Source organism: Clytia hemisphaerica, unplaced genomic scaffold (genome assembly GCF_902728285.1).
Source record: "Clytia hemisphaerica strain Z4C2 unplaced genomic scaffold, Clytia hemisphaerica genome assembly, whole genome shotgun sequence".
Lineage (NCBI taxonomy): Eukaryota > Metazoa > Cnidaria > Hydrozoa > Leptothecata > Clytiidae > Clytia > Clytia hemisphaerica.
Window position 1 is genome coordinate 844,673 of NW_027103553.1, and position 26,410 is coordinate 871,082.

At 35.8% G+C, this 26,410-nt stretch overlaps 3 protein-coding genes across 8 annotated transcripts in view; all 3 read left to right on the forward strand.

Annotated features, from left to right (window-relative positions):
• The window catches only part of LOC136800382 (dedicator of cytokinesis protein 3-like), a 31,726-nt gene extending 28,612 nt beyond the window's left edge, over positions 1-3,114 (forward strand). For 3 of the 6 annotated variants that reach the window (XM_067057027.1, XM_067057025.1, XM_067057026.1), the window contains exons 18-19: positions 258-298; positions 796-918. In XM_067057027.1, coding sequence (XP_066913128.1) covers positions 258-298; positions 796-817 — 63 coding nt within the window. In that variant the 3' untranslated portion in view covers positions 818-918. Of the gene's footprint in view, positions 1-257; positions 299-795; positions 935-2,029 lie in introns of those variants that run through there. The other 3 variants (XR_010845701.1, XR_010845700.1, XR_010845699.1) reach the window with 2 other exon arrangements.
• LOC136800411 (uncharacterized) lies at positions 869-2,632 on the forward strand. The gene is made up of 2 exons (XM_067057070.1): positions 869-934; positions 2,030-2,632. Exons 1-2 carry the CDS (start codon positions 869-871, stop codon positions 2,630-2,632), a joined length of 669 nt encoding a protein of 222 aa, XP_066913171.1.
• A 5,214-nt stretch (positions 3,115-8,328) lies between the features above and the next one.
• LOC136800386 (uncharacterized) lies at positions 8,329-26,299 on the forward strand. Its single transcript, XM_067057029.1, has 10 exons — positions 8,329-8,489; positions 21,228-21,634; positions 21,923-21,993; positions 22,293-22,355; positions 22,818-22,945; positions 23,090-23,183; positions 23,359-23,505; positions 23,953-24,131; positions 24,480-24,645; positions 25,189-26,299. Exons 1-10 carry the CDS (start codon positions 8,362-8,364, stop codon positions 25,387-25,389), a joined length of 1,584 nt encoding a protein of 527 aa, XP_066913130.1. The 5' UTR covers positions 8,329-8,361; the 3' UTR covers positions 25,390-26,299.
• Positions 26,300-26,410: the final 111 nt, after the last annotated feature.

Below are 26,410 nucleotides of genomic sequence, written 5' to 3' on the forward strand. Positions count from 1 at the left end.
TCTCTCTTTCTGGCCAAAAGTTGCCATACCTAAAGTGTAAAACAGCAAAGCGGCTCCGAAATTAGTAATCAGAGGCGTCGTTTTGCACCCTTTGTATTTCGGCGCCCCTTTGAAAAACCTCCGCTGGGGGGGGGGGGGGATTTGCCACCCCGACCCCCCTGCCACCACGCTACTGGTCGTCCAATATTTCACAAATCTTACCTGTTTTTGATATTTTCAATCAGTCAACCTGAAAGTTTGATTTTTCGTTTTTACAGGATCTTTTATCAAGTATGAACAACACACTTTCTGCTCGAAGGTAAAGTTTTAGTCATTATTTTTGTAGTGAAACTCACGTCGGGAAAAAGTAGTGTACCAAGTAGATACATATTGAAGAATCTAATGTTAGAGAGTATCTACTAGGGGGTGGAGGATTCTAGAGGGGTGTGAATTTTTTTAGAATTTTTAAAAATATCTTCCACCCAACCTTCTGACCAATCCCTTATATGCGATACCGATTTCTCCAAAATATCAAAGGTTGAAAACTTAGGTCGTGAAAAATATGTTTAGTTATCATTCATCTCAGGCTGCCTGAAATACTAGATTGTTTGGCATATTATTAAACTCCTCAAGAACCTATCAGACCGAAATTTCCATATGTTTACCTCGATAGATCAATTTAAAAACTTCCAGATAGGGAAAACTCAAGATATTAACTGTCATTTGTATGTATACCTTGCCCCTGCTACTTCAATAGACCAAATGAAAATTTATAGAATTACAATTTATATAAACGATATTTTCATTTTTATGTAGTATGTCAATGCCTGGTGGGTGAGTGTCACCACGCCCCAAAATTTCACATCACTCGCATTCCGAAGACCGGTCGATGAGTATTAGTCATGGTGACACAAACAATGGCACAGCGTCTGTCGCACAACCAAAAGAACGCAGGGTAATTAGAGTTATTTTTTTCAAAATATTCTCTCCGGGCCCGGGAGGGGGCATTGACCTTGACGGCCGACAGGGACGTGCCGCTGTAGTTTGAAAAGTGGTCAGATATGAATTTTTGGTAAATTTGGGACCCTGTCGGAAGGAAAATCGAAAACTTTTCACATTTTCACCCTGAAAAGTGGCAAAACTAACGAAATGTAGACAAGAGATTGAAAAAAGTTTCTAATTTCCACCCTAAAAGTTGTCCAAAATAGCCAAAAGACGACCCTGTCAGGTACAAATGTTGAAAATTAGTAAATTTGGGACCCTGTCAGATATTTTCAGAGCCTAAAAAAGGGATCCTGAACAGTGGCACGTCCCCGTTCCCAATTTCGCCCTTTGACATGGATGTTTTCATTTTTTCAAACTTCAACCTCGGTTTGATATGAATGAACAGACCGATATGTATGTTATGTACAAGATCATTTGATACACCGAATTGCGTTTTTCTCAACTTCAGCTGAGCTAGAATCTGAAATCGTCGGATTTGGCTGAAATTTGGCACACTTGTTCGTTGGGTAAATATCTGGGGATCTACAATTGGGCCTATGAATAATTTGAAGCCACTGAAATTGAGCCCAGTGCGTTGCGCACGTTCGACCATTGTGTAATGATTGAAAAATGTATTTACACGTTAATTTTATGTAAATTCTTTCTATTTAACTGTGTCCCTGTGACCTTCCATACAGTCAACAGGACTTCAGATGAGTAAATAATCTTTTCCTTCAATTATCGGGGAAAATAACGTCGGGCTAAAGGCCGGTCTCCACTTGCGCGCGATGCGATCGCACTTTTGCGAGAAAAGCTACCACGCTATTGGTCAAAAGAAAAATGAAGCAATTCCATCGGCATGATCTGACGTAACGGTTGAAAAAGTTGAAATGTGTTTAACTTTTTTTCGAGCGCGCGCTAAATTTCTATGACGTAATCTTTTTCCTAAGCCAAAAGGATTGAAGCCAAAAGGTGCGATTGCAGCGCGCGCAAGTGGAGACCGGCCTTAAGTGACTGGATTTTAAGGTAGGTGTGAGGCAATAACTTTCTCTTGTTATTTCTACAGAAATCATTGGCAGCATTGACAGGATTCACTAATAAAAAATTACGGAAGCAATCGGAAGTTGACGGAGGGCGTAAATCCAAGAAAAAAGAAAAAGAGAGTGGCGGAGGGATGGGCGGTTTATCAAGCCTGCTGGGTGCTCTACATGAAGAAAACACAAGCCGCCCTACCTCGATATTTTCTGAAACTTTTGACCTTGGTATGCTTGAAACATATTCACAATCAGCCCGCCCATCACCTTCACCTTCGCCTTCGCCCTTTCCTAACAGCTCAGATTCAGGGACGTCGACTCCAAGTGGCCTCTCAACGCCCAGTCGTGCGTCAACACCAAGTTCTGAAAGTAAACAATTAACTTTTGTATATACTAATAATGATGTCAATAATAACAAACAAAAGGAAGATCGTCTTGAAAATGGTAAAGCAAGCAATGGATATTTAAATAACAATCATATCGGAGAAGCTAAAATTAAAGGAACGATCATTTCGGTAGAATCAACTTCAACACCATTGAAGGATGAACCAAAGAAAAAACCAAGACAACTCGCCAAAGTCAGTATAAAAAGTAAATCTAAAAGTCATTTGTCTGGGAAAGAATATACCTTTTAAAGTGCCAATGATTTAATTGTATATATTTTTGAGATTGTGTAATATAGTATAAATTAAAAGTTTATTGCTTTATATCAAGCAATCGTGGCTTCCAGACCATTCGCTGTAGAAAATTTTGAAAATATGGTTAAAATTTATGATTGTACTCTGCTCAGTCATACCAATTTTCTACCGTCCCTTGAAATGGACCGGGGTGTGTGCCCCTTGATTTTTAATTTAAACAATAAAACTAGTGGCAAATGCCATAGCTATTTCGATTTCGGGTGCTTCAATATAAAACATTACATCATAAATTTTATGAATTTTGGTTCATTGGTATCCAATTATCTATTATCTTTTAGGGCGAGTATTTCTTGAAGTTTTAGAATTTTTCTTATTAACTGTAAATAGCTTAAATTTGATAATTTATGTAAAAACTGTAATAAATTTGGTGCACGTTTGTAAATCTCCTAAAACACAGGGTCTTTTTATTTTCAGAATCTATATCATAATACGCTTAAATCCGAACTCTCCCATTCTCGCATGAAGCATTTTAGTTAGCGATTTTTATTTCAATTGGTCAACTTTTAGCCTTAAGATGAAAGCCGTGAAATTATAATTTTTGCTTTCTTTTCCTAATCTTCTTTTTTGAAATTTTTTAAGAGCTTTTGAAATTCCTTTTAATTTTGAAATATCAAATTTTCAAAGCCACGATGGTTAATGTACTCCAAGCATGAGAATAATCTTGACTATGGTAGATTTTAGCAATTCAAGATCTTCTTTCCCTTGCAAATAAATAGATTAAAATGGCAGTTTCGATTCGATTAGCTTTCAAAATAACTATTCTTAATACTTTTTTAAAACTGAAGCGATTTTTCTTAAAAATCAACATGGGAAAAGTAGCAAAAAATTACTTCAGTTAATTTTCATATAACGTATAAAAATTGTCTAATGTAATTTTCCTTGGAAAATACAAGAAACTTTATGGTTGATTTTCCTTGCCAACTACAAGAAATTGTTACTGTATAGGTAATTTTCTTTTGAAAATACAACAAGACGATTGAAAGTCGAAAATTTTGTTTATATTGTATAAAACATAAAATTGACTACCAAGAGCAATAAAAATAATGAACAAATAATGCTTTACTAGGAAAAAGAACCTATCAATCGAAACTCGAAAGTCCGGGGGGGGGACTTGTTCTGAAAATGACCATACGTTTCACCCAAATAAATTAACTTTCAAAATCGAACTCTGACAGTGCAGGGATAAGCTACGAAGTTTGACACTCTTACAGTGCAGAAACCGACAAGAAGTACACCCTTACAGTGCATCATTCTCTTCATCAGACATTTTCAATCGAACACCTCCCTTTCAGAAAGGTAATTTTTGAGACATACAAATGGGAAACAAGAGCACGAGTAGCACGCCATTGAATAATTTAGTTTAAATTTCCTTCCTTACGAAGGAAGAATTCATTTTCATTTGAAAATTTTCATAGGAACAAAGTAGTTTGCTACCCTTACAGTGCAGCACTGGTCAAAACATACCCTTACGGTGCACTAGATGAACCTTGAAAAACTGGCCCTTAAGTGCTGCACGTTTGGTAAGTCATTTACTTTGAGTACCCTCCGGGGTGAAAGGCTTTTGTAGAACTTAATCTCGATACAAAAAGAGAAATTTTTTAAGAAATTCGATACGATGCCAAAATTACCGAGGAATAAAAACGGACAGCACAACGGACAGGGACACCAATCTATACTCTTTTTCATCTACTGACTAGTTTTAATCGGTAATACCGGATTTACTTCTCCAAAATGACATATTCATAGTATGCACCATTGCAATGTTCTCCACGGACCCAGTAACTCTGATTGGTTGAAAGTGACGTATTGACTAATTTTACATCATCTACAACCAAAAGATCTCAGAACTGAAAGAAATGTGACCAAGAATGATTTCTTTTCCGTTTTGTGATAATTTTTTTTCACTCCCGCGAACACTAATAGACTTTATTGAAGTTTTTGATGCATTGTGGGATTGTTTCGGGAGTATTACAATAGAATTCCCTCGAGGAATTTCTAAGAGATTTCTATTGTTATACTCCCGAAACAATCCCACAATGCATCGCTTTTTTAGAAAAATAAAAAACTTCGATAAGTCTATTGTAATACTTTCGCAAGCGAAATAAAAAATCTGCTTTCAATTAATTTCCCACGTAAGAAATTTTCTCTGCATTATTGGAAATACAGGAAAATGTTTTAATTTTAAGGTGGTAGTCTACCGCCAGATTTCAAAAGTCAACAAATTACATTTTTTGCAATAACTCAAGAACTTCTTTACATTTCGTAATGAAATTTTCAGGAAATGTATATCAACTATTAACATTTCTAAAAATAAAAAAAAATTCTAAAAATAACCAAAGACGGGGGTAAAATCAGCCAGGGGGTAAAATACTTTATTTTGCTTGTGTCAGGTTTTCTGAATAGTCGGCTTGACCTATGAAGTTAGTTTTTTTTTTAAATGACTAATATTTAGAAAAGGTCTGGAATGAGTGAAAAAAAATATTAAAATTTTTTTTCCAGGGGGTAAGAAACTGAAAAAAAAAAACGCTTTTTTGAGATTAAAAATCAGGAAACCAATTTTAAAACTTTTTAATCCATTCATTCAATGCACAATCATGTAAGGAAACTTCCCTGAAAATTTCAAGTCTGTAGCTACTCTCAATCCTAAGATATTTCTGACAAGGTGTTTGCGAACCCCCGGAAACGCGTTTTTGAGAAAATCAAAGAAAAAGACAAAAATGGGTAACATTTTAAGCTGGAAAGCTCTTTTCAAAAAATTTCTTCACTGAATACTCATCAAACCAGTCAGGTTTCATAAGTTAAAGTAAAACATTTCACAAAAATTGATAAATTATCCAAAAATCAACAAAAACATGTTGCGCTAAAGTTACGTAAATATAGCAAACTTTGCGGTAATCTTGCGATAACATCAAATTTGGGTGAAAACAGCCACATAAAGTGTGACAAAATGTTCATTGAAATTCCAGCATGACTCTCTGTAGACATGGAAACTTTTCTAGTGCATATTTTTATTCACATAGACTTGAATTGACAATGAGCTGGCTTGATCGAAGGCGGCGCCTTTGCTTCGGTTACCGCCTAGGCGGTTATGAATGGCTGGTGTCAGATGAGAATGTGTGTCTCCAGAAGTTAGGTCCAGTTCATTATAATGCACATTTCTATCTCTGTTACATCATGTTGTGCTTGGAAATATCTCAGTTACATTTAAATCCACTACAAAACATTATGTGAGCCACCAAAAGCACACTGTCTATATGCTCAAAACAAAATGCCGACAACTTAAATGTTTTTCGCAGAAATCCAGCAACACAACCAATGTAGAGCAACTTTATAGATTCGGTAGAGTCCATTCTTCATTTAAATAAATCATTTCAATCAAAGAGATTATGTTTTGATCTAAAACTTGCCAAGAAATCTGCAGAATCATGCTTACAGCTTGCTTTTCAGCTGGTTTTGATGTGTTACACTACTGCAGCTACCATCTTTAATTTCAAGGATTACGTAATGCCACGGAAAATAATATTTTGACGCCCGAAAAGGGCGTAAAAAGAGCTTTCTTTTGGCGTATCACATTGCTATGTTTCGGCCGAGATTGAAGAAATAAGTCCTTAGCAACGGGATTTTTTCTGTTGCTAGGGCGATTTTTCAAGCACCCAACAGGATAAAAATGCTCACTGCGGCCTGAATGATAAAGATATAGCTCTGAAATTTTCAGGAGATGTTCAGAAAGACCTAAGGATCTCAAAACACCCAAAAACCAGAATTCGACAATTTTTTCGATGATTTTTTATTTTTGGGTAGACTACCACCTTAAAGGTTTCATTCATCATGCGATATAAAAATATAAAATAAAATATGTTTGTTCGTTTTCCTTAGAAAATACAAGAAACCGTTTACTGTCTGATAAAAGTACAAAAAATACATCTATTTTCTCAAATATAACAGAGAGCGAAGCAAGCTTTAGTTATCATAGTAAAGTGTTGTCTCGGATGACGACGCCGGGATGGCTAGTTAGTTTAAGTTCTTCTTTATAGAATGTCACGTGCAATCAGCTTTCTCCGATAAAGTACTACCGCAGTTTAAAACAGTGGAAACCAGGGAGTACATCCTTACTTGTCAGCCTCTACCACGTGATACAGGTCGCTTTGATGATACCAGGATATCCGACCTTTTACGCAAGCATACGCTTTTGAGAAGACCCCCCTCCCCCCTCTTAGTGCGTACGTATTACGTGGACGGCCCCACACCAAATACGCAAACGGTTAGGTTGATACAAGTTAAATTAGGAAGTGTTCAGTTATTCGAACTCCTGTGATCTCGAAAACAAATGTGATGTCGAGTTTTAGAGCATTAACCTCCTTTAAGCCCATTAAAGGGTTTTTGCCCGAACTCCTGGGGATCTCCCAATGGTTGTCCATTTTATATTCTTCTTAGAACTTCAAAAGTTTTAGCAATGTTTTAGTCTTTATTGCATATATACACATTTGAGCTTAGGAGGCTTCCATTTTCAGGGGAAATCATACCCTTTGATTATTAAAATAGGTCAAGTTTTATCTTTTAATTTCATTATGCCGAAAGTCATCATTTAATTAATCGAGCCTTAAAGAAAAAGGCTATCTCAAAAAAAAATTATACAGGGGTATTGGCAAATACTTTTTAACCAACCCTTCCCCTGGAAATTTTGTATAACAAATTATCCCCTAGAAATCTTGATCTGCTTAGGCTGCTTAAGGCCGGTGTCCACTTGCACGCGCTGCGATCGCACTTTTTGGCTTCGATCCTTTTTGCTTGGTAAAAAGATTACGTCATAAAAATGTAGCGCGCGCTCGAGAAAAAAGTTGAACACATTTCAACTTTTTTCAACGGTTACGTCAGATCGCGCCAATGGAGTTGCTTCATTTTTCTTTTGACCAATAGCGTGGAAGCTTTGCTCGAAAAAGTGCGATCGAAGCGCGCGCAAGTGGAGACCGGCCTTTAGAAGCAAGCTAAAAGTCTAGAAGGGGTCAGACCCAACCTCGTGCCCGTGTATCCCAGGCTTTATTTACACTACTGATGGACGCCAGAGAATATTATCTAGCGCCATATAGTTAAAGCATAAAAAAGCTGATGATGCGCAGGGAACCAGGTTGGGTTGGGTCAGACCTTACAGAAGAAAAGAAAAGAAGAAGTAGCCCTCGGGGGGGGGGGGGGGGGGTACTTAGGCAAAAATGGGTGATGGGTATGTGCAGACGGTAAGGGTCGGTTTTTTCACCTTTCAAAGTCTCTCTAAGGGTCGGAAAAATCCGAAAGTTTTAAATTAGTCTCTTTAAGGGTCGGAAAATTCAGGATATTTAGGAAATTTTTTGATTTCCAGAGAAAAAATTGTAATAGAGTCTCTCTCTATAAGGGTATGACTTTTTTCAAAAATCGAAAAAAAAAATCGAAAAGTATCTCTAAGGGTCACCTTTTCAGCAAAAATCAGTCTCTCTAAGGGTCGATTTTCGGAGGTCCCGTCCGCACACCAAACCCTAGTACCCACCCCCTCCCGCCCGGGAAATAGCCGAGAGCAAGGAAAGAATTCAAATTTCCGCCCTAGCTTTGTTAGGGTGGCAAGTTAAGTGGCGTTGGAAAGAAGGCTTGTGGACATTGCTTAAAAGTACATAAACTTTTTTGACGAGACAACAAAAATGGCCGAAGAAGATCACGAACTTTCTGCCACAACTTCAAATTCAGCAATCAATGTAGCACCTGGAGGGACAACTGCTCCAGCTCTGAAAATTCAAGCTGTTGATATTTTTAGAGCATCACAACTAGGGTAAGCTTTTTCCATACTCTATAACCATAATAAATTTTGTGCTTAAAAATTGTATGTTTTTTATATAAAAGTGATCCTTTTTAATTTTGGGCCATTCCAGAAAATTTTTGTTACCCCCCGTCGGACGACGTGCATTTTAAAATTTTTTCTAGCCTCGGAAATAATTTTTCTTTTCCAGTGGTGGTCGGAAATTCCGATAAAAATCCATGTACTTTTGCAAAATGCATCGGAAATTCCACTCTTTTTTGCCTTTTTTGATTCAATTGCCTTGGAAATTCATACATTTTCTTCTCTCGCCTTGGAAATTTTGAATTTTGGTGAAAACTTTTGCCCTCGGAAATCCTGTGTCGTCCGCCCCCTGTCAGTTACATCAATATGCCTTCTTACCTGTCTTTTTAAAAATATAAATAAAAGTAATCACGGAAAAGGACGCGAAAAAAAAAGACATAAGTGTGAGAACAGAGTAATCAAACTCGTTAGAAAAAGTACCATTAGAAGTCATAAAAAATCAACCTGAATAAATGCAATCAAAATTCCAGACAGAATGAAAGTACTTGTAGAAAGACATCTACCCACAGTCAAACTTACCAAACGTCAAGTTAGATCAAAAACAAAACCATGGATAACGCCAGGAATTTTGAAGTCAATCAAAAAACGTGACCACTACCAAACAAAACACGCTAAGGCTAAAACTAAGGAGTCCAAAGATCGACTCTATGAATTATATCGTAGGTATCGAAATATGATAGTCACTTTGACTAGACGTAGTAAAAAAAACCACTACATCAGATATTTTGATTTCCATTCTAAAAACTCTAGAAAAGTCTGGTCTGGTGTTCGCGATATAATCTCAACAAGGGCTAACTCAGAATCACCCATTTCAATCATCACAGGTGACTCTTTGACATCAGATCCTGAGAAAGTAGCCAATTCCTTCAATGATTTTTTCACTACTATAGCTGATTCTATTCGTGAAAAAAATGACGCCTTCTTACAATCACTTCAGCAGTTTCATGAAAGATCCAAATCTGCATTCCATCCTCTTAGCACCAACCACTAATCAAGAAATTGCGAAGGTGATTGGCTCTTTCTCAATAAATAAAGCAAGTGGTCCTCATAGTATTCCTATAAAAATCCTTAAACTTTTAAGACTTGATATTTCTGTGCCAATATCGGCGCTGATAAACTACTCCTTTCTCAGTGGTATTTTTCCCTCTACTCTCAAAATATCCAAAGTTGTGCCTGTCTTCAAACACAAAGGTTCTCCCCTTGAAGTCTCTAATTATAGGCCAATTTCACTTTTATCTAACATTGAAAAAATTTTTGAGAAAGTGATGTACTCACGTCTCTCTGATTTTCTTGAAAACCATAATCAAATCTACTCTCGACAATTTGGTTTTCGTAAGGCTCACTCTACTGAGCATACACTCATTAATATTGTCGAACGTATCCGAAACTATCTTGACAATGGTGGGTTTGCCTGTGGTGTATTTGTCGATCTACAAAAGGCTTTCGACACAGTTGATCACGAAATCTTACTTGAAAAACTCGATCACTACGGAGTCAGAGGCATTGTTAATGACTGGTTCCGATCTTACCTCACTAACCGCTCCCAGTATGTTTCTCTTTCAGGCTCAAATTCCCTTTTAAAATCTATTAATCATGGAGTTCCTCAGGGTTCAGTCTTGGGTCCTCTGCTGTTCTTGTTGTATATAAACGATCTTCACCGCTGTATAAGAACCTCTGAAACATATCATTTTGCTGATGATACTCATTTACTAAATTTTTCAAAAACTGTATGGAGTCTTTGTGGGAGGGTTAATGCTGATCTCAGAGTTTTAGTCAGCTGGCTTAATGCCAACAAAATTTCTTTGAATGCTAGCAAAACTGAGTTTGTTATTTTTCGTTCCCCTTGGAGACAGATGGACTGTATTCCAAGAATTAAGCTTTGCGGGAAAATTCTATCACCAAGTAAGAGTGTGAAGTATTTGGGTGTTCACCTTGATAATCATCTAAACTGGAAGGTTCATACTTCTTTCGTTGCTGCTACATTGAGAAGGGCAAATGGGGCAATATCCAAACTTCGTCACTATGTTCCAATTCACATCCTTCTAAACATTTATCATGCAATTTTTGCTTCTCATGTTCGCTATGCTAGTCAACTTTGGGGACTGTGTGACAATACTGTCACACATAGAATTCTTACTCTTCAAAACACTGCACTAAGACTCATGACCTTTAGTGAACCAAGAACTTCTGCCACTCCCCTGTTTGCTGAACTTAAATTACTCAAAATCTTTGATCAGGTGAAAGTAATGAATATCTTATTTATTCAAAAATACCTCCAGGGTAATCTTCCATCTGATGTCCTATCAACACTTAATTTTGATGAAATTGATCACAAAACTGGCACCAGGGGCAAAGCTATTAAAAAACTACTAAAACTTTCAACGGTCAAAACCACAAATTTTGGACTTAACTCTTTCTCTCGTCTTTCGTCAAAACAATGGAATGAGTTACTAATAAATCATCCTGACACTGATTTTCACAACCTTGATACTGATGAACTAAAATCTTTAGCTACAAAATTCTATTTAGACAAATACAAAGCTGAAAACGAATAATCTTTGTGTGTGTGTGTGTGTGTGTGTGTGTGTGCGTAATTGTGTGTGCATGAGCTTAGTGTGTTTTCCCAGGGTGGGAGGGGGTGGGTCGTGTAACAGGAAGAACTTCATAGATAAAACTACTCAAAGAAATTTTCATAAAATAAAAGTAAAAATATTTCTTATATTCATTATTTTGTGTCACTATTAATATTATGATAATCGTTTATTCATTTTTTCTTTAGTTCTGTAATAATTTTTCAGTTTCTTCTAGGTTCCCCATTGTATTAGAGAAATCTATTTTTTTTTTGTAAGGGGTTATCCTGCTGTGTTGCAGCGAAAATATATTCAATTCAATTCAATTCAGAGAACTTCATAATTTCCCCAAACAACATTACATTACTATGTCAAACTCCCATCACATAAATTTTACAATTACGTCGGAGTAGACTACGCTCGCCACCAAAGAGGTTTATTTGGAAAGGGTAATTATATTTTATTGTTCGCTTCTTTTTTAAAGATTTGCCTGGTTGGAAAAGTATGAATTTCTTTGTACATATTTTACCTACCCCAAATTATATTTAGGAGGCTGAGTTTTAAACGAATCGTCAAGTTGAAACGAACGATAAATGTATCAAGGTCTGTTTTATTTACCCCCTGGTGACTTAACAAAAGAGACTTAACTCGATGTTACAATCCAATTATTAAAAGTTTGTCTCTGCCTTTTTATAATGAGCGAGACATACGTTCTCTGATTACGCAATTTTGATATTGACATTTTTGAGGCAAGAGGTTTGTTCTCGAAGCTGAATTTGTTGAAAAAGTTTTTATTCGATCATAAACAGTGCGTCACAAACAGCCATATAAACAAAACTCAACATTCTCACAAAAGTTGTCTTTTTGATTTCCCAAACATTCGTCTCAAGCGTTCCCTTCCACAATAATTTATGTAAATTGTAATTGCGGTCAGTCCACAGTCGGCTTCAACATATACACGTGTTTTTATTTACGTGACCGAAGTGCCTACTAAAACAATCCGGGGGTAAATAGCGAAGCAACACAGCAGATTATTCGTAAGTATCTTTTGGCATTGACAATCAAATACAATATATTATACTATATTTCCTTAATTCAAAAATCAAAAATTCCTTTTTCATTCGCGAAAAATAAAAATAAAAGAAAAATGAATTAATATTACATACTAAGACGCCCCCGTCTTTTACTCTCATTTAATTTCCAATCTCGGTACGTGCAAAACGCCCGTCCGCCCAATATCCACCCAATCAGCTTAAATTCAATTTAATTGTCCTTTGACATTCAAAAAATAGTATTTAAAAATTATGAATTTATAATAATTACAAAAAACAAAAAGTTTGATACTTCATTAGTGAAATATTCAATAAATTCCTGGTTTCAATTTTCAGTGGGCGTTCTTCTAGGGCTTCGTTTATCGCGCAATTTTTGCGTCACACAAACTTTCTCGGCCGCTCGTAATAATTATACATTGCCAAATTTGGTTGGTTCTCCATTGTCGAGTCAGGATCGATGGTGACGTCACCTAAGCATAAAAAAGAAAGGATTTCGTCAGTTTTATGCATATATTAATTTGCGAGATATTCTATTCGCCGCGCGAGCGCACTTTTCGTAGACTAGTCGGAGTACTTTCTTTTACTCGCGGGATTGATGGTAACTTTTCATCTTCGTTATTTTTAAAATGAAGCACAACCGAAAAAAAACGAAACTTCAGAAAGTTGCGTATTTCCAGTGAGTAAACGACTCTGACAATTAACAAAATTGATGATGATGATTTTTTTTCGGTCAGGCCAATGTCTCGTATTGGGGGTTCTAGTCTTGAGCCCAAAGCCTACGCAGGATTGCAGCGTTTGGGTAAACGAGACAAAACTCTAAAAAAGCTGGTGTTTTGACGCGCTTCCGTGCTCTCGAAATATCGCGGTTTGAGACGCACTGATAAACAAGTTGATTTCTGGGCATTAGTGAGACATTTATATTGAAGGAACAAAATGAGAAATTATTCAAGATTGATGATTATACTTTTATATCGAAACCAAGAACTGTCGGGAAGAGAGGGGGAGTTGGTGTTTACTTGAAAAATGGCTTGAACTATGAAAGGAGATTCGATTTAGAAAAGGGTTCACCGGAGTGTATATGGATTGAACTTTCTTTCAAAAACACAACATCACTTCTCATAGGAACATATTATCGTCCTCCTAACACATCAGATTATTTGCCAAAAGATTTCAATAACGCTTTCAATGACACTTTAATTGCGGCACAAAAAGAACAAAAGGAAGTTTTAGTACTTGGCGATTTCAATGTAAATTACCTCGACAAAAACAACAATAAACAATTGAAAGCAATTATCAATGTCAATGGCTTCGAACAAATCGTTAAAACTGCAACGAGAATCACTCCGACAACAGAAACTTTGATTGATCTAATTCTCACAAATAACTCATCAAACATCAAAGACACAATTGTTTATCCCTTATCGATTGGAGATCACGACATAATCGGTTGCAACAGAAAATTAAATTGTGCAAAATATGAACCAATCTTTAAACAAACAAGAGATTATAAAAACTATGACCCTCTGGCACTCTTAAATGACGTGAAAAAGATCGATTGGAATCCTTTGTACCAACTGCATGACACCAACGAGGCAACGATTTTCCTAACGAGTACTTTAAAAACTGTTTTCGACAAACGTGCTCCTCATACTACTAAAGTAATCAAAGGAAAACCGTCTCTATGGCTACGAAAAGATTTAACACTGCTCATGAACCAACGCGATCTAGCTTTACGAAAGGCACGTCGAACAAAATCCGAAGACGATTATGAGAAATACAAGAAACTTAGAAACAAATGCAACGGAAAATTAAAAGATTCAAAAAGAAAACACTACAAAGAAATTCTAGAAGAAAACAAATCAAACCCAAAGAAATTTTGGGACACTGTCAAAAAAATATTCCCGACAAAGTCTAAATCAAATGTACCTTTCTCTACCCAGAAGATAGAAAATGAACGAACAGCAATCATCTTCTCCGATTATTTTAGCGAAGTCATCAAAAAGCTAAAATAGACCTTCTCAATGTTCACCGACCACGTTTGGAGACCACCTAAAATTCGTCCACTAAGAACTCTTCAAGCCTTTAATTTCACCTACGTACCGAAAATTTTCGTCGAAAGAGAATTGAAAAATTTAAAGCGCAACAAAGCAACAGGTGCAGATGATTTACCTCCTGGAATGTTAAAAGACTGTGCCACCGAGATATCCAAACCACTCGCTTATGTCATCAACATGTCCATCACTTCAGGAGAAGTTCCAACACTTTGGAAACAAGCTATTGTCTCACCTATCCACAAATCCGGGGACAAAAAAACAAAAAGATTTTAGGCCCATATCGATCTTGCCAACGTTTTCAAAAATATTGGAGAAAGCTGTTAGAAGCCAACTTTCTGACTTCCTCGAAAATAACAACCTACTGACCCATCGTCAATTTGGATACAGAAAAACCGATCAACCAAAATTGCTAGTGCCCTACTGTTTGATGACATTAGATCATCGATCGACAAAGGAGAACTAGTAGGAGCTGTCTACATCGATCTGACAAAAGCATTTGACACAGTTGGTCACGCTATTCTACTGCAAAAGCTTCAAGAAGACTGGATCTCCAACATAGAACTGAAATGGTTTAAAAGTTACCTATTTAATAGAAATCAGCAAGTCCGTATCAGCAACTCGTTATCAAACAAACAACCGTTGTTCACTGGCGTACCCCAAGGATCTATACTAGGTCCTCTGCTATTTTTAATCTTATTCAACGATTTCCCAGAATGTTTAGAGAAATCAAAAGTCATCATGTACGCAGATGACACCGTAATATACTGCAACGGATAGTTAAAAAGGCAAATCAAAAGTGATCTGAATCACGACTTGAATAATGTTTCTGAATACTTCGACAACAACGAATTGATTGCTAACTTGAAAAAGGGAAAGACGGAAACTATGCTCTTTGGAACAGCTAAACGTCTCTCAATGATCGACAAAATCCTTAATGTTTTCTACAGAGGCCAACAAATTAATTACGTACATGAATACAAATATCTCGGAAACAAAGTTGATCCAAATCTGAACTTTAACAAAACCTTCGATACCTCCTACAAAACAGCATCCGGTCGACTGAGACTTCTCCGAAAACTCCGTTCTTACCTCACTAAAGATGCAGCCTATTCTATTTTCACCATGATGACTGTTCCAATTCTGACGTACAGAGGCCCGATCAAGCTGACATACACCGAAACTCAGAAGAAGCAGTAATTCTCTTGAATCTAGAGCTCATCGACTAACGGGGAAACGTATTCCATCCATACTCAACTTGATCCATGCAGAAGCACTAAACCTGATTGAAAGCTCGATTGATAATGAAACTTGTTCAAACCTAAACGGTTATTTTAAGCTGAGAAAACATACTAAAACAAGGAACAATGGGTATCTGATTGAGACCTCAAAAATGAAACTCGAACTTGGAAAACAAAGCTTCAAATATAGTGGAGCTAAACTTTTTAATGATTTACCAATTAAAGTTAGGAAAACAATTTCTTCTAAGGATTTTTCTGACGCCATGAAGACGCACCTGAAAGTTTAAGCAATATCTTGTATTGCTTTTTCTTTTAGAGCTCTTCAAATTATCTATCCTACTCTAGTTTTTAGCTTCTCTACTATGCATCTTCTTACTACACATCTCAGTCTTAGTCTCACACCTCTAGTCTCTCAGCCTTTCTGGCCACTTTGACCACAATGCTCATCCTTTGATACATAAGACTAAACTCAATCTTTCGAAAACATTAGATTTTAGATTTTATCAATTTATAATAGTATTTATTTTTAGTATTTATGTCACTTTATCTAATTTTTATCTTGAGTGTGTGTCTTTAGGTGTGATGTGAAGCGAGTGTACGATTTGGGTGAGAGGAGTGACGTTGATAGCAGTTGTAAATTTTTATTTAACTGATGTATGCTCCTCTTTAAATATTAATAAATGAAATGAATGAAATGCATTTTGATGTAACTGCCTGTTACAGACAAATTCTGGAATAGCCCATTTTACTAGAAACTTTCAAATCAATACTCGCAAATTTAGATATCTATAGATCTATTTCTTGGCAGCAATTGGCCATTCCAAAATTTGTCTGTAACATGGGGGGGGTGGACGACACAGGATTTCCAAGAGCAAATATTTTCACCAAAATTTAAAATTTCCAAGGCCAGAGAAGAAAAATGGTTCATTCCAGTTTTTATCTGTTACCCCCATAGACGACATGGAATTTCCGTATCAAATTACTTTAAAAAAAGTCCAGAATTTTCATAACAAATTTACAAAATACCTATCACAACCGTGGAATTCGTGTAGCTAACCTAAAAAAATCATGGAATTCCAATACTCCAATGCAAAATTAAAGTAAAATTCATGGAATTCAGATACTTTCTCTTTAAAGTTTGCCCGGAATTCCATGCCAAAATTTCTAAAATTGATGTCGTCCCAGGTCGTCCATAAGGGGTAATGTTTTTTTTCTGGAATGACCTAATTGTAGCTATGAATTGCCAAGGCAATCTAATTAAAAACAGCAAAAAAGAGAGGAATTTCTGACACATTTTGCTAAAGTATACCGTGAGTGGTCCTAAATCCGACAGCCCTGCCTAAATCCGACCCCCCAAATAACTGCTATGAAAAAAAATTCTATGTTTACAAACATTCCCTCTCCAAGTTGAACAATAAACTATTGCAAGAACTCTCGAAACAAAACATCTAACAAGATGACTATATATAATGTTGAGATGTCAATTAATGTGATAAAAAAAGTCTGAGTTGTAAAAATAATTACCTCTATTATTCTGAATCTGTTGCTCGTGTTTTAAAACGTTAACAATTTTGTAACAAAAAATTATGTTTTGTATAAGAAGCAATTATTGTTATTTGGTTCAATTGGTTCAGTGTATCAATTCTCTCAGTTTAGTTGACACTTTGGTATCTTTACTGCGTCACAGTGAGAGATCTGTTTTTATTTTAGTTTGTATCTTTGAAAGACCCCATCGGATTTAGGCAGGGCTGTCCCAGGATTTAAGACCACTCACGGTACCCCTTAAAACTTACAAAGTTGGGTTTTGGACTCTCTTAACCACCAAACTTAATTTAGTATTGTATAATTCACTTTTTTACAATCTCTAATATAGGTACTTTCATAAAATACCTAATTTCAAGAATTTTAACTATCGTCAAGTGTCGTGAAATTCGAAGTTATTTAAATTTTTACCAAAAATCCCTTCAAAAATCAAGTTTTTCAGACCTAGAGATTACACAAATGAATTTAAGTTCATAGAACCTATACTTTTTAGGTACCTATACTTATGGTAGGTACGAGAAAATCATTTTCTTCTCCATGGTTACACCCCAAAGAAATTGTAAGGCATCTGAAAATCGACTTTCTCAAAACATGGTCAATCTTGCATACCAAAATGTCACAAATTTGATGGAGATTTAGAAAGACATTAAGTAAAATACGTCAAAAATGAAGTGAATAAAAGTTTTGACCCTTCAAAGTTGTTTTTGACAAAAAAAACAGGCGCAATTGCATTATGGGCATTTTGGGAAAGAATTTGAATGAAGTATTTGATCAATTGAATCACGGTTCAGCACCTGAATTGCAATTTCCCAGTTTCAGTGAGTTGTGAGCAAGGGGTCAATGTTTGTAGGTTTTAAGGTGTAATAGTGTAGGTTTTTTAAAAGGTGTATTTTGGTTTTAACGTACAGTTTTGAAAATATTTAGGTATATTCCAATGATCTTATTCTAACATTAGTAACTTTGCAGTAAATCAATGTTCAAAATTTGAGATCAAAAGGACTATAATTGTATAAAAAGTTATTCAAGAAAACCATTTTGTAGGTTTTAAGGGGTAAATAGCTAAAATTGCATTTCTTCACGAAGCAATAAAAATTTTCTTAGCAGCTTTTACAAAAAAACCATACCCAGGGAAGAAATTCATAGATAGCCTAGACTCACCAGAAAAAGTTTCAGCCCTTACTGTTTTCTCTATCAGGATATATATATAGGGGGTACCTTTTTTTGTTGTAGGTTTAAGGGGTATCCACTGGTAAACTGAGAGATTTGATACATTGAACCAATTGAATCAAATAGAAATAACAATAATTGCTTCTTATACAAAACATTTTTTATTACAATAATGTACAACAGCAGTAACAGCATCATAAAAAGTAATTATTTTTCACAATTCACACTTTTTAAATACATTAATTGGCATCTTGACATTTTAGTCATTTTGTTAGATGTTTTGTTTCGAGAGTTGCAATAGTTTATCGTTCAACTTGGAGAGGGAATGTTTGTAAACATAGAATCTTTTCATAAAAGTTATTTGGGGGGTCGGAATTAGGCAGGGCTGTTGGATTTAGGACCGCTCACGGTATGTATTTTCATTGGAATTTCCAACCACCACTGGAAAAAGAATTTCTGAGGTTGCTAAAAAAATATTAAAATTGTACGTTGTCCGAGGGGGGGGGGGGGTAGAGTCCCCTGACCAGCTGGCAACCAAAATTTTTTGATTCAAATATTTCACTTTTTTTGAAAATCTTTTTTCGGCCAACGTGTAGACAACCTTTAACATTCTCTTCGTGTTTGTTTTGATTTTTCGTTTGAGGTGATCTTCTTAGAATAAAAACATTTCAAAGCGAGCGGTACTAGTGCCCAGTTCCCGACCGAAGTACCAGTGTGCGACCGATCGCTTAAAAGAGAACATGCCCCTTGAATGTTTTGATCACAATATACATCTAACATACTCATTATTTTGGACAAGTATTTTTATGAATGATAGTTGAATATTTTTTTCTTAAGAAGCTTTTTTGTCCATATGTAGCCGTTTTGTATGTTTTTTTGAAAAAAACGGTTTTTCAGATGCTTCCGTGCAAAGTTGGATCTTTCGGATTCTACTCGTTCTTTTCTAGAATTTTTTTTACACAGACGGGAAATAGGTCAAAGGGGGATTAAAAGAAATTCTCCAGAGGTTCGTTTTGTATGATTTTTCTGGGTTCAAAAACATTCGATCCCAGACTAGACTGGTCGCCAACTGGGCAGGGGACTCTAACAAAAATTTTCTGGAATAGCCCAATAATAAAAAATCATGGTATTTATGACCCAGTTTGAATTTGTTTACATTTGGCTTGAGTTTCGTGCCAAAAAAAGCTGTTGATAAGATAGCCAATCAGATTCCCGCACTTCCAACCAAAACAATAATATCACGTGATTTCAAGAATTGTTTAACAGCCAATAGAATTCTGCGCCAGGATCCTGTATCTTCATTAATAAATACTCTGCATACTATCCTCTGTTTTTACGTTAAGTCCGGTTCACACGTAGAAATTTTTTATCTAGACAGTGTAGAACGAGCCTCTCATCTATTTTGCCCCAAACATGACCCGACTGGTTATCAATTGGTCATGGATTGGTCTAAAGCTCTAAAATAGCATCATTTCGACTGTGTTCCTAAAATTCTTACCAAAAAATAGTTTTGAAGGAAAATGAAATTTCATGTCACTTTTTGTCACGGAATACCAAAAATGTCTCAAAAAATAAGATTTTTTGATTAAACAAGAAATTTGAATGATCATTCGTCTTTTGCACGGCAAAATGTGGTCAAAAAATTGGTGGAGAAAAAAGCATTTTGGGGCACATCTATTGCCTGCAAATCAAGTAAATGATAAAGCACTAAAGCAATATAAAAACCTTTTGCTGAGAAGCTATAACCGACTAACTAACCAAAGAGGTAACCCAAAAATATAGGTTTTTCAGGCTTCCCTTATTTTTGAAGAGAGCCCAGAGAAAGTCTTCTGTCTAAAAGTGCTTAAAAATAGAAAACCGAAGTTTAAAAGAATATGATACTTTGGATTGGATTTAAAAATTGTACTGAAAAATAAGGAAAGTCTTTCCAGATGATTCAATTAGTGTAAAAAAATTTATATTATATTATTCTCAACTTCAGTTGAGCTAGAATCTGAGAATGTCTGTGTGTGTGTCTGTGTGTGTGTCTGTGTGTCTGTCACCAAAACTTTGGGGCAGGCTGGAGACTTCAAAAATGGTCCGATTGGGCTGAAATTTTGCACACTTGATCCTTGGGCAAATCCCTGGGGGTGTTTTTTTCATTTTTTTCAAAATTTTAATTTTTGGGGCCTGGGGACGAGTTTTTCGCCAAAACGAGGCTAAAACTTTGGGGCAGGCTGGAGACTTCAAAAATGGTCCGATTTAGCTGAAATTTTGCACACTTGATCCTTGGGCAAATCCCTGGGGGTGTTTTTTTCATTTTTTCAAAATTTTAATTTTTGGGGCCTGGGGACGAGTTTTTCGCCAAAACGAGGCTAAAACTTTGGGGCAGGCTGGAGACTTCAAAAAATGGTCCGATTAGGCTGAAATTTTGCACACTTGATCCTTGGGCAAATCCCTGGGGGTGTTTTTTTGATTTTTTTCAAAATTTTAATTTTTGGGGCCTGGGGACGAGTTTTTCGCCAAAATGAGGCTAAAACTTTGGGGCAGGCTGGAGACTTCAAAAATGGTCCGATTAGGCTGAAATTTTGCACACTTGATCCTTGGGCAAATCCCTGGGGGTGTTTTTTTGATTTTTTTCAAAATTTTAATTTTTGGGGCCTGGGGACGAGTTTTTCGCCAAAACGAGGCTAAAACTTTGGGGCAGGCTGGAGACTTCAAAAATGGTCCGATTTTGCTGAAATTTTGCACACTTGATCCTTGGGCAAATCCCTGGGGGTGTTTTTTTGATTTTTTTCAAAATTTTAATTTTTGGGACCTGGGGATGAGTTTTTCGCCAAAACGAGGCTAAAACCCAAAATGCTATAATTTTTCTTAAGCCATTAAGTTTACAATTGGGCCTACGAATGATTTCAAAGATACTGAAGTTGAGCCAGTGCGGTTAGCACGTTCGACAGTACTTATTATATTTTCTGTTTTTATTGTTTAAAAAAACTTAAATTGAGCAAAAACTCAAAATTCAAAACATTGAAACTTGACATAGTATATTTAATTTCTTATTTTATAGAGACATTGAACGTTGTCAACAAATCATTCATGAAGTTGGCCCTCAAATCCTTCTCGAATATGATGAAAGAGGCCACACAGCTGTTCATTGGGCATGTCTTGCTGGGCATAACGACATATTGAGGTTTTATATCCAATGTAACGCACCCTTAGATAAACCAAGTAACAATGAATTAGCACCTAAACCAATACATTGGGCTTGTGTAAACGGACATATTTTAACAGTAGATCTATTATTACAACATGGTGTATCGATAAACACGACAGACAGTCGCGGTTGTACACCACTTATTCTGGCCACTCAGTATGGACAATCAATGCTTGTTGGTTATTTGATTGGTAAAGGAGCCAGGAAAGACTTTACAGATGCGGATGGTGATAATGCTTTGCATTGGGCAGCTTTCAAAGGTGAATGAGTTTTCTTTTGTGAGAACTAATTGGTTGAATCTTTAAGAATATAAGATATATAACCAGATTTATTAGCTATTCGGATGGAAATTGTTATTTAGGTGTGGGGCATTGGGTCGATGGATGTGTACTAAGTGGCAGTTTTTACACTAGGCTTGGATACTGTAGTGGTAGTATTCGAGCATTTGTTTTGAACTATTTCCATCAATGATCTTTACTATTGATTTTGTCGTGTTTTATGTCTGATTATTTTATCAAGTAATAATTAAAAACCGTTTGATTTTGCAGGTCATCTTGAAATTGCCCAGATGTTGATACATGTGGGCTTCAATTCAAAATCGAAAGATGACGTTGGACAGGTACTAGCCTCTTGTGGGAATCTTTATTCTATGTTTTGTAATCAAAATACTCTGGTAAGAGTATTATGCTTTGGTATTTAAGTGATATCCATAGTGTCTCCTCCCCTGGATTCAGGGGGGGGGTGGTAATTGATGCCAAAATGACGTATGGGGGGGGGGGTTGGGAGAATTCTTTTTGAAGCCAGGGTGGGGAAAAATGAGGGGGGGGGGTGGAAAATTTTCATTCTAGGCATGGGGAGGAAGAGACACTGAAGGACACTATGATATCTTAAAATTTCTCCCCTTCGTTTTATTGTCAGACGCCGATGCATCTTGCATGTTTGAGTGGAAACCTAGATACTGTCAAATTACTTCATAAACAGGTAAAATGATTTTTCATTCTCTATTATGATGGTGGAGGACTAGGATGTTTTGTATGAAATCTTCATTTCTTTTAGCTCTAGTGACCCATCATTGGTGACGTTTTTAGAACGCCTGTAGTTATTGAGGATTCTGATTTTTTTGGACTAAAATGGTTTTACGATGTTAAAAATTCTTTTACTTCAAATATGATGACTGGCTTCTCCTTACAGATGATGTCCGGTTCTGTATTGAGCAGTCTAGGAGTCGTCTCGTTAGAACCGTCTTAAGCTGTAGTTTATACAGTCTGCCAGCTTGCGAGACACTGACACACATTTTTTCGGATCAGGTGCGTTAATCTGGCGTGAACCACTGTTGAACAAGGCCAGCGCATTCTCATCTCATCCACAATGTATTATGGAATCGATACCTAGCACTTCGAATATAGGCTTTGTATAACTCTAGATCGACAATTTTTCTTCTAGAAACCAGACTTACATTTGAAAGACAGCAATGGAAAAACACCTTTAGATTTGGCGAAAGGTCGAAAATACGATGATATTGTTGCTTTCTTGGAATCTAATCTCAAAATTGATACCTATTGTAGTTTCTAGTAAGTCTTGTTACCTTCTATCATTCTTTCTTGAATATATTCCTTTGGCTCTGAATACTAACTTCAATCAAAATTTGACGTCGTTGCTTCTTGAATGAATAAAACATTTCGATGCATCTATCATTTCTCATCTTTCTATTTCAGTAAAAAAGCATCAAATTTTCTTGGCAATCGAAAGCACGTTACATTACACATGATCATAATGTTTTTGTTTGGTTACCCTCTATATTTATATCATGTAAGTCAATGTTTTTGAATTCAACATTCTTTTGTATGTTACCTAAAATTTTACACTTCCAACTAACTCTTCTAAAGTTTAACTTAAATTCTAAAATCATCCCATGAGGATGATCTAATATCTAATTTCAATACACTTTTTTTAATATGGTATTTTCATTTTCCTTTTTTTCCAGCTTCAATTTCTTCGTGAATTTCCGATACCAAATTTATTGTTCGTCTTTTTCAACTTTCCTATGTGGTATTTCTTCTACAAAGCATCGAAATCAGATCCGGGTTTCTTGCAAAGGAATTCTGACGCTTATGATATGACATTAAAACAGGTACTTTAAATTTATTTTCTTCTTTTCGTTATGAGAATGAGGTTGTAATTTCGTCCATCTACTGCACTCAGAATCTTAATTTAATCAACATCATCACGCTGTTTTATAAATTGACAGATTTGAGCAGCTCCTAAAACAGCATTCAGGGAGGTTTAAAAGCTGTCATGTTTGATTCTCTTTGCCTCATTTTCAGTTTGAATCTACAATCATTGACAAAACCTTTGGCGCAAAGCACAAAAATAAGCATCCCCCTCTCACCCCGAACAATGTTGTCGGGGTGAGCTAAGGACCGGCCAAGCAATATTTCTTTCCCACCGAGATTGTTCGGAGGGGAGGGGGAGGTTATTGCAATGTATCTAAATTTGACCACTGGAAAAGTGCCATAATATATTGGCAACAATTTTAAAAAGACACTCTTAAAATCCTTTCAATTTTAATTCCTTCTAGGTTTCACTTCACAAAGAATGGGAAAAAGAGAGTGAGAATAATCCATTGAGTCGTTTGTGTCACACGTGTAAATTGGTACGTCCTCAACGGGCCAAGCATTGCTCAGTCACTGCACGTTGTGTGGATAAAATGGACCACCATTGTGCTTTTATCAATAATAGTATTGGACCCAAAAACAGGTATGATATTTCGATCAACCTTTGATGATATTGGTATTAAAAACTGTTGAAATTTTTAAAATTTAGGATTTTTGATTTTTATGGCATCAAAGAAAGGAAATAGCTTTCATACTAAACTTAATACTGATTAAGATCAATACGTTCCAGTTTATCCGGGATTTTTACATCTTTTACAGAAAGAAATATCGGGTGTCCCAAAAAAAACAAAAAACTTTACATGTCTTTAAATGCTAATATTTTGATGTATTTTCGAAATTTTAAGGGACACCCGGTACAATTTTATTGTCACCATTTCTTGGAGTACAGATTCAAAAGATTAAAATAACAATGAATGTATTTTTTCTACAGGGTGGCATTCCTGATTTACCTGACCTGCTTGGTCGTTTGTTCGATCATTTCGGTCTACTTTATCAAATTGATTGTGTATGAGTTTGGTTTCACTATTGTGCGATTCCTTTTTGTGACTTTGTGTGGTGTTTTTGTTCCCTTATTATCCTTTATGTTGGCCTCCCAGGTAAGTGGAGCGTTACTTCATTTCATCTCCTTTAGTTTACTTTAGTTTACAATTTTAGTTTGCAAGTTTACAATTAACAAGCGACAAAAAGTCATCTTTTTGTCTAATGGGATTATCAGATGATTTTTTATATTTGGCTTAGAGATACCTTTTATGGTTGACCCAATTTTTTTCCAAAGCTGAGATATTTGACTTTGAAATCTCTAAAAATAAGTCTTTAAACAGTCTTTACGTTGAATTTCTATTATTAAATTTGAAAATATCGAATATCCCAGCTTTGGAAAATAATTGGGTCAAAAACTTTGGAGGTGTTTGTTAGGACCATAAACAGCCATAAAAGGTATCTCTAAGTCAATTATCAAAAGTCATCTGATAATCCCTTTAAGCAAAAGAGGCCGATGAAGTTTATTTTGCCTTACTGACGATCATTGGTAGTCACTATTATCGTAGGGAAGTTAATCATTTTATAGTTGCGTACCACGTACATGCATGAAGTCATGGTTTTCCTTGTTTTATTTGTGTGAAATCTTTTTTCTTTTTCAGCTTTATTGTATATCAGTGAATTTGACAACGAATGAAAAGTTAAACATGCACAGATATGAATATTTAAAAGACAGTCGTGGAAATTTCCACAATCCTTATGATCGAGGTTTCGTTAACAATTGGATGGAATTTTTACATTTTGTACCACCATTGAAACTGGGCATCGATGTGGGTAAAGAAGGTGAATTATATTCGGTATGATTTGGGGTCTGTGAAATAAATGGACTTTGTTTTGGAATATTTGTGATGGATTGGGTGTGGCAGTGCAGCATGAAATTGGAGATTTTAGATCTCAATTAGAATCAATGCCTTATACCAAAGTGGTTTTTCTAGCCTTAAGGTATCTATATTATTAAAAAAACGAAGTTTCACCGAGAATAAAGGCTGAGTCCTCCATCAACTTTTTGAAAGAGATGTCTCAAGATTTAAGGCGTGGAGACGCGAGAAAGCGTTTCAGGTTGCTGGGATGGAGCATGTCGCATTGCACCAACGCGAAAAAAACTTCTCGTGTCCCCAAGCCTTTAATCTCTTGTTTGTTCATTGACTCGTTGACTTTAGACCGACAAGGGATGACATATCTTAGAATAGGTTAGTTACACAACTGAAAAATCCTAATTATCTAGTAGTATTTATTTTTTAAATTTATTTTTTCATTCTTTTACTCTTTATTTGGACGCAGATCTAATCAGAATTGGTCAGAACATTTATCAATTTAAAACATTATCAGGGATAATATTGCTTACACGTTTTTTTATAAGAAGAAACTATATAAGAACATCAGGCTTCGATGGCAAAAATGTTAAGAACAAGTTAAGAACATGAATGTTCTTATAAAAAAAACGTGTGTGAGGGCTTTCTGATCGTTATTTTCCTCATCTTATTTTGGTCAAACTGATTGCGTTTTTGTGACAGTTTCATGCTTTAAAAATACACTTTCAAAAATCGATTTGAAAAGATTTGTGTTCATGTTTTTCTTTGGAGTAGGGTAAATTTGGTTTGTAGTTTACTTTTTACTTTTGATTTTTTTATAACATGAATTATTATGTAATGAAAGGAGAGCATTATCTGTATATTTGATGATTTGATCAATATATTATTTTTACCAACTGTATGTTTGTTTGCTGGGACTGATTTGCTTTATTTCCCCAGAAATGTGTAGGTCACAAACATCCTAGCGGTATTACTTTACTTTCCCTGAAGTTTGCTGAACAATTTTTCACAG

Bases quoted from the DNA above. Each gene is read 5' to 3' on its own strand.
- LOC136800411 (XM_067057070.1), top strand. From the start codon at position 869: ATGAGTATTAGTCATGGTGACACAAACAATGGCACAGCGTCTGTCGCA. The intron at 935-2,029 runs GTAATTAGAGTT...TTATTTCTACAG, and splicing joins CACAACCAAAAGAACGCAGG to AAATCATTGGCAGCATTGAC.
- LOC136800386 (XM_067057029.1), top strand. From the start codon at position 8,362: ATGGCCGAAGAAGATCACGAACTTTCTGCCACAACTTCAAATTCAGCA. The intron at 21,994-22,292 runs GTACTAGCCTCT...TTTTATTGTCAG, and splicing joins CGAAAGATGACGTTGGACAG to ACGCCGATGCATCTTGCATG. The intron at 23,506-23,952 runs GTACTTTAAATT...AATTCCTTCTAG, and splicing joins ATGATATGACATTAAAACAG to GTTTCACTTCACAAAGAATG.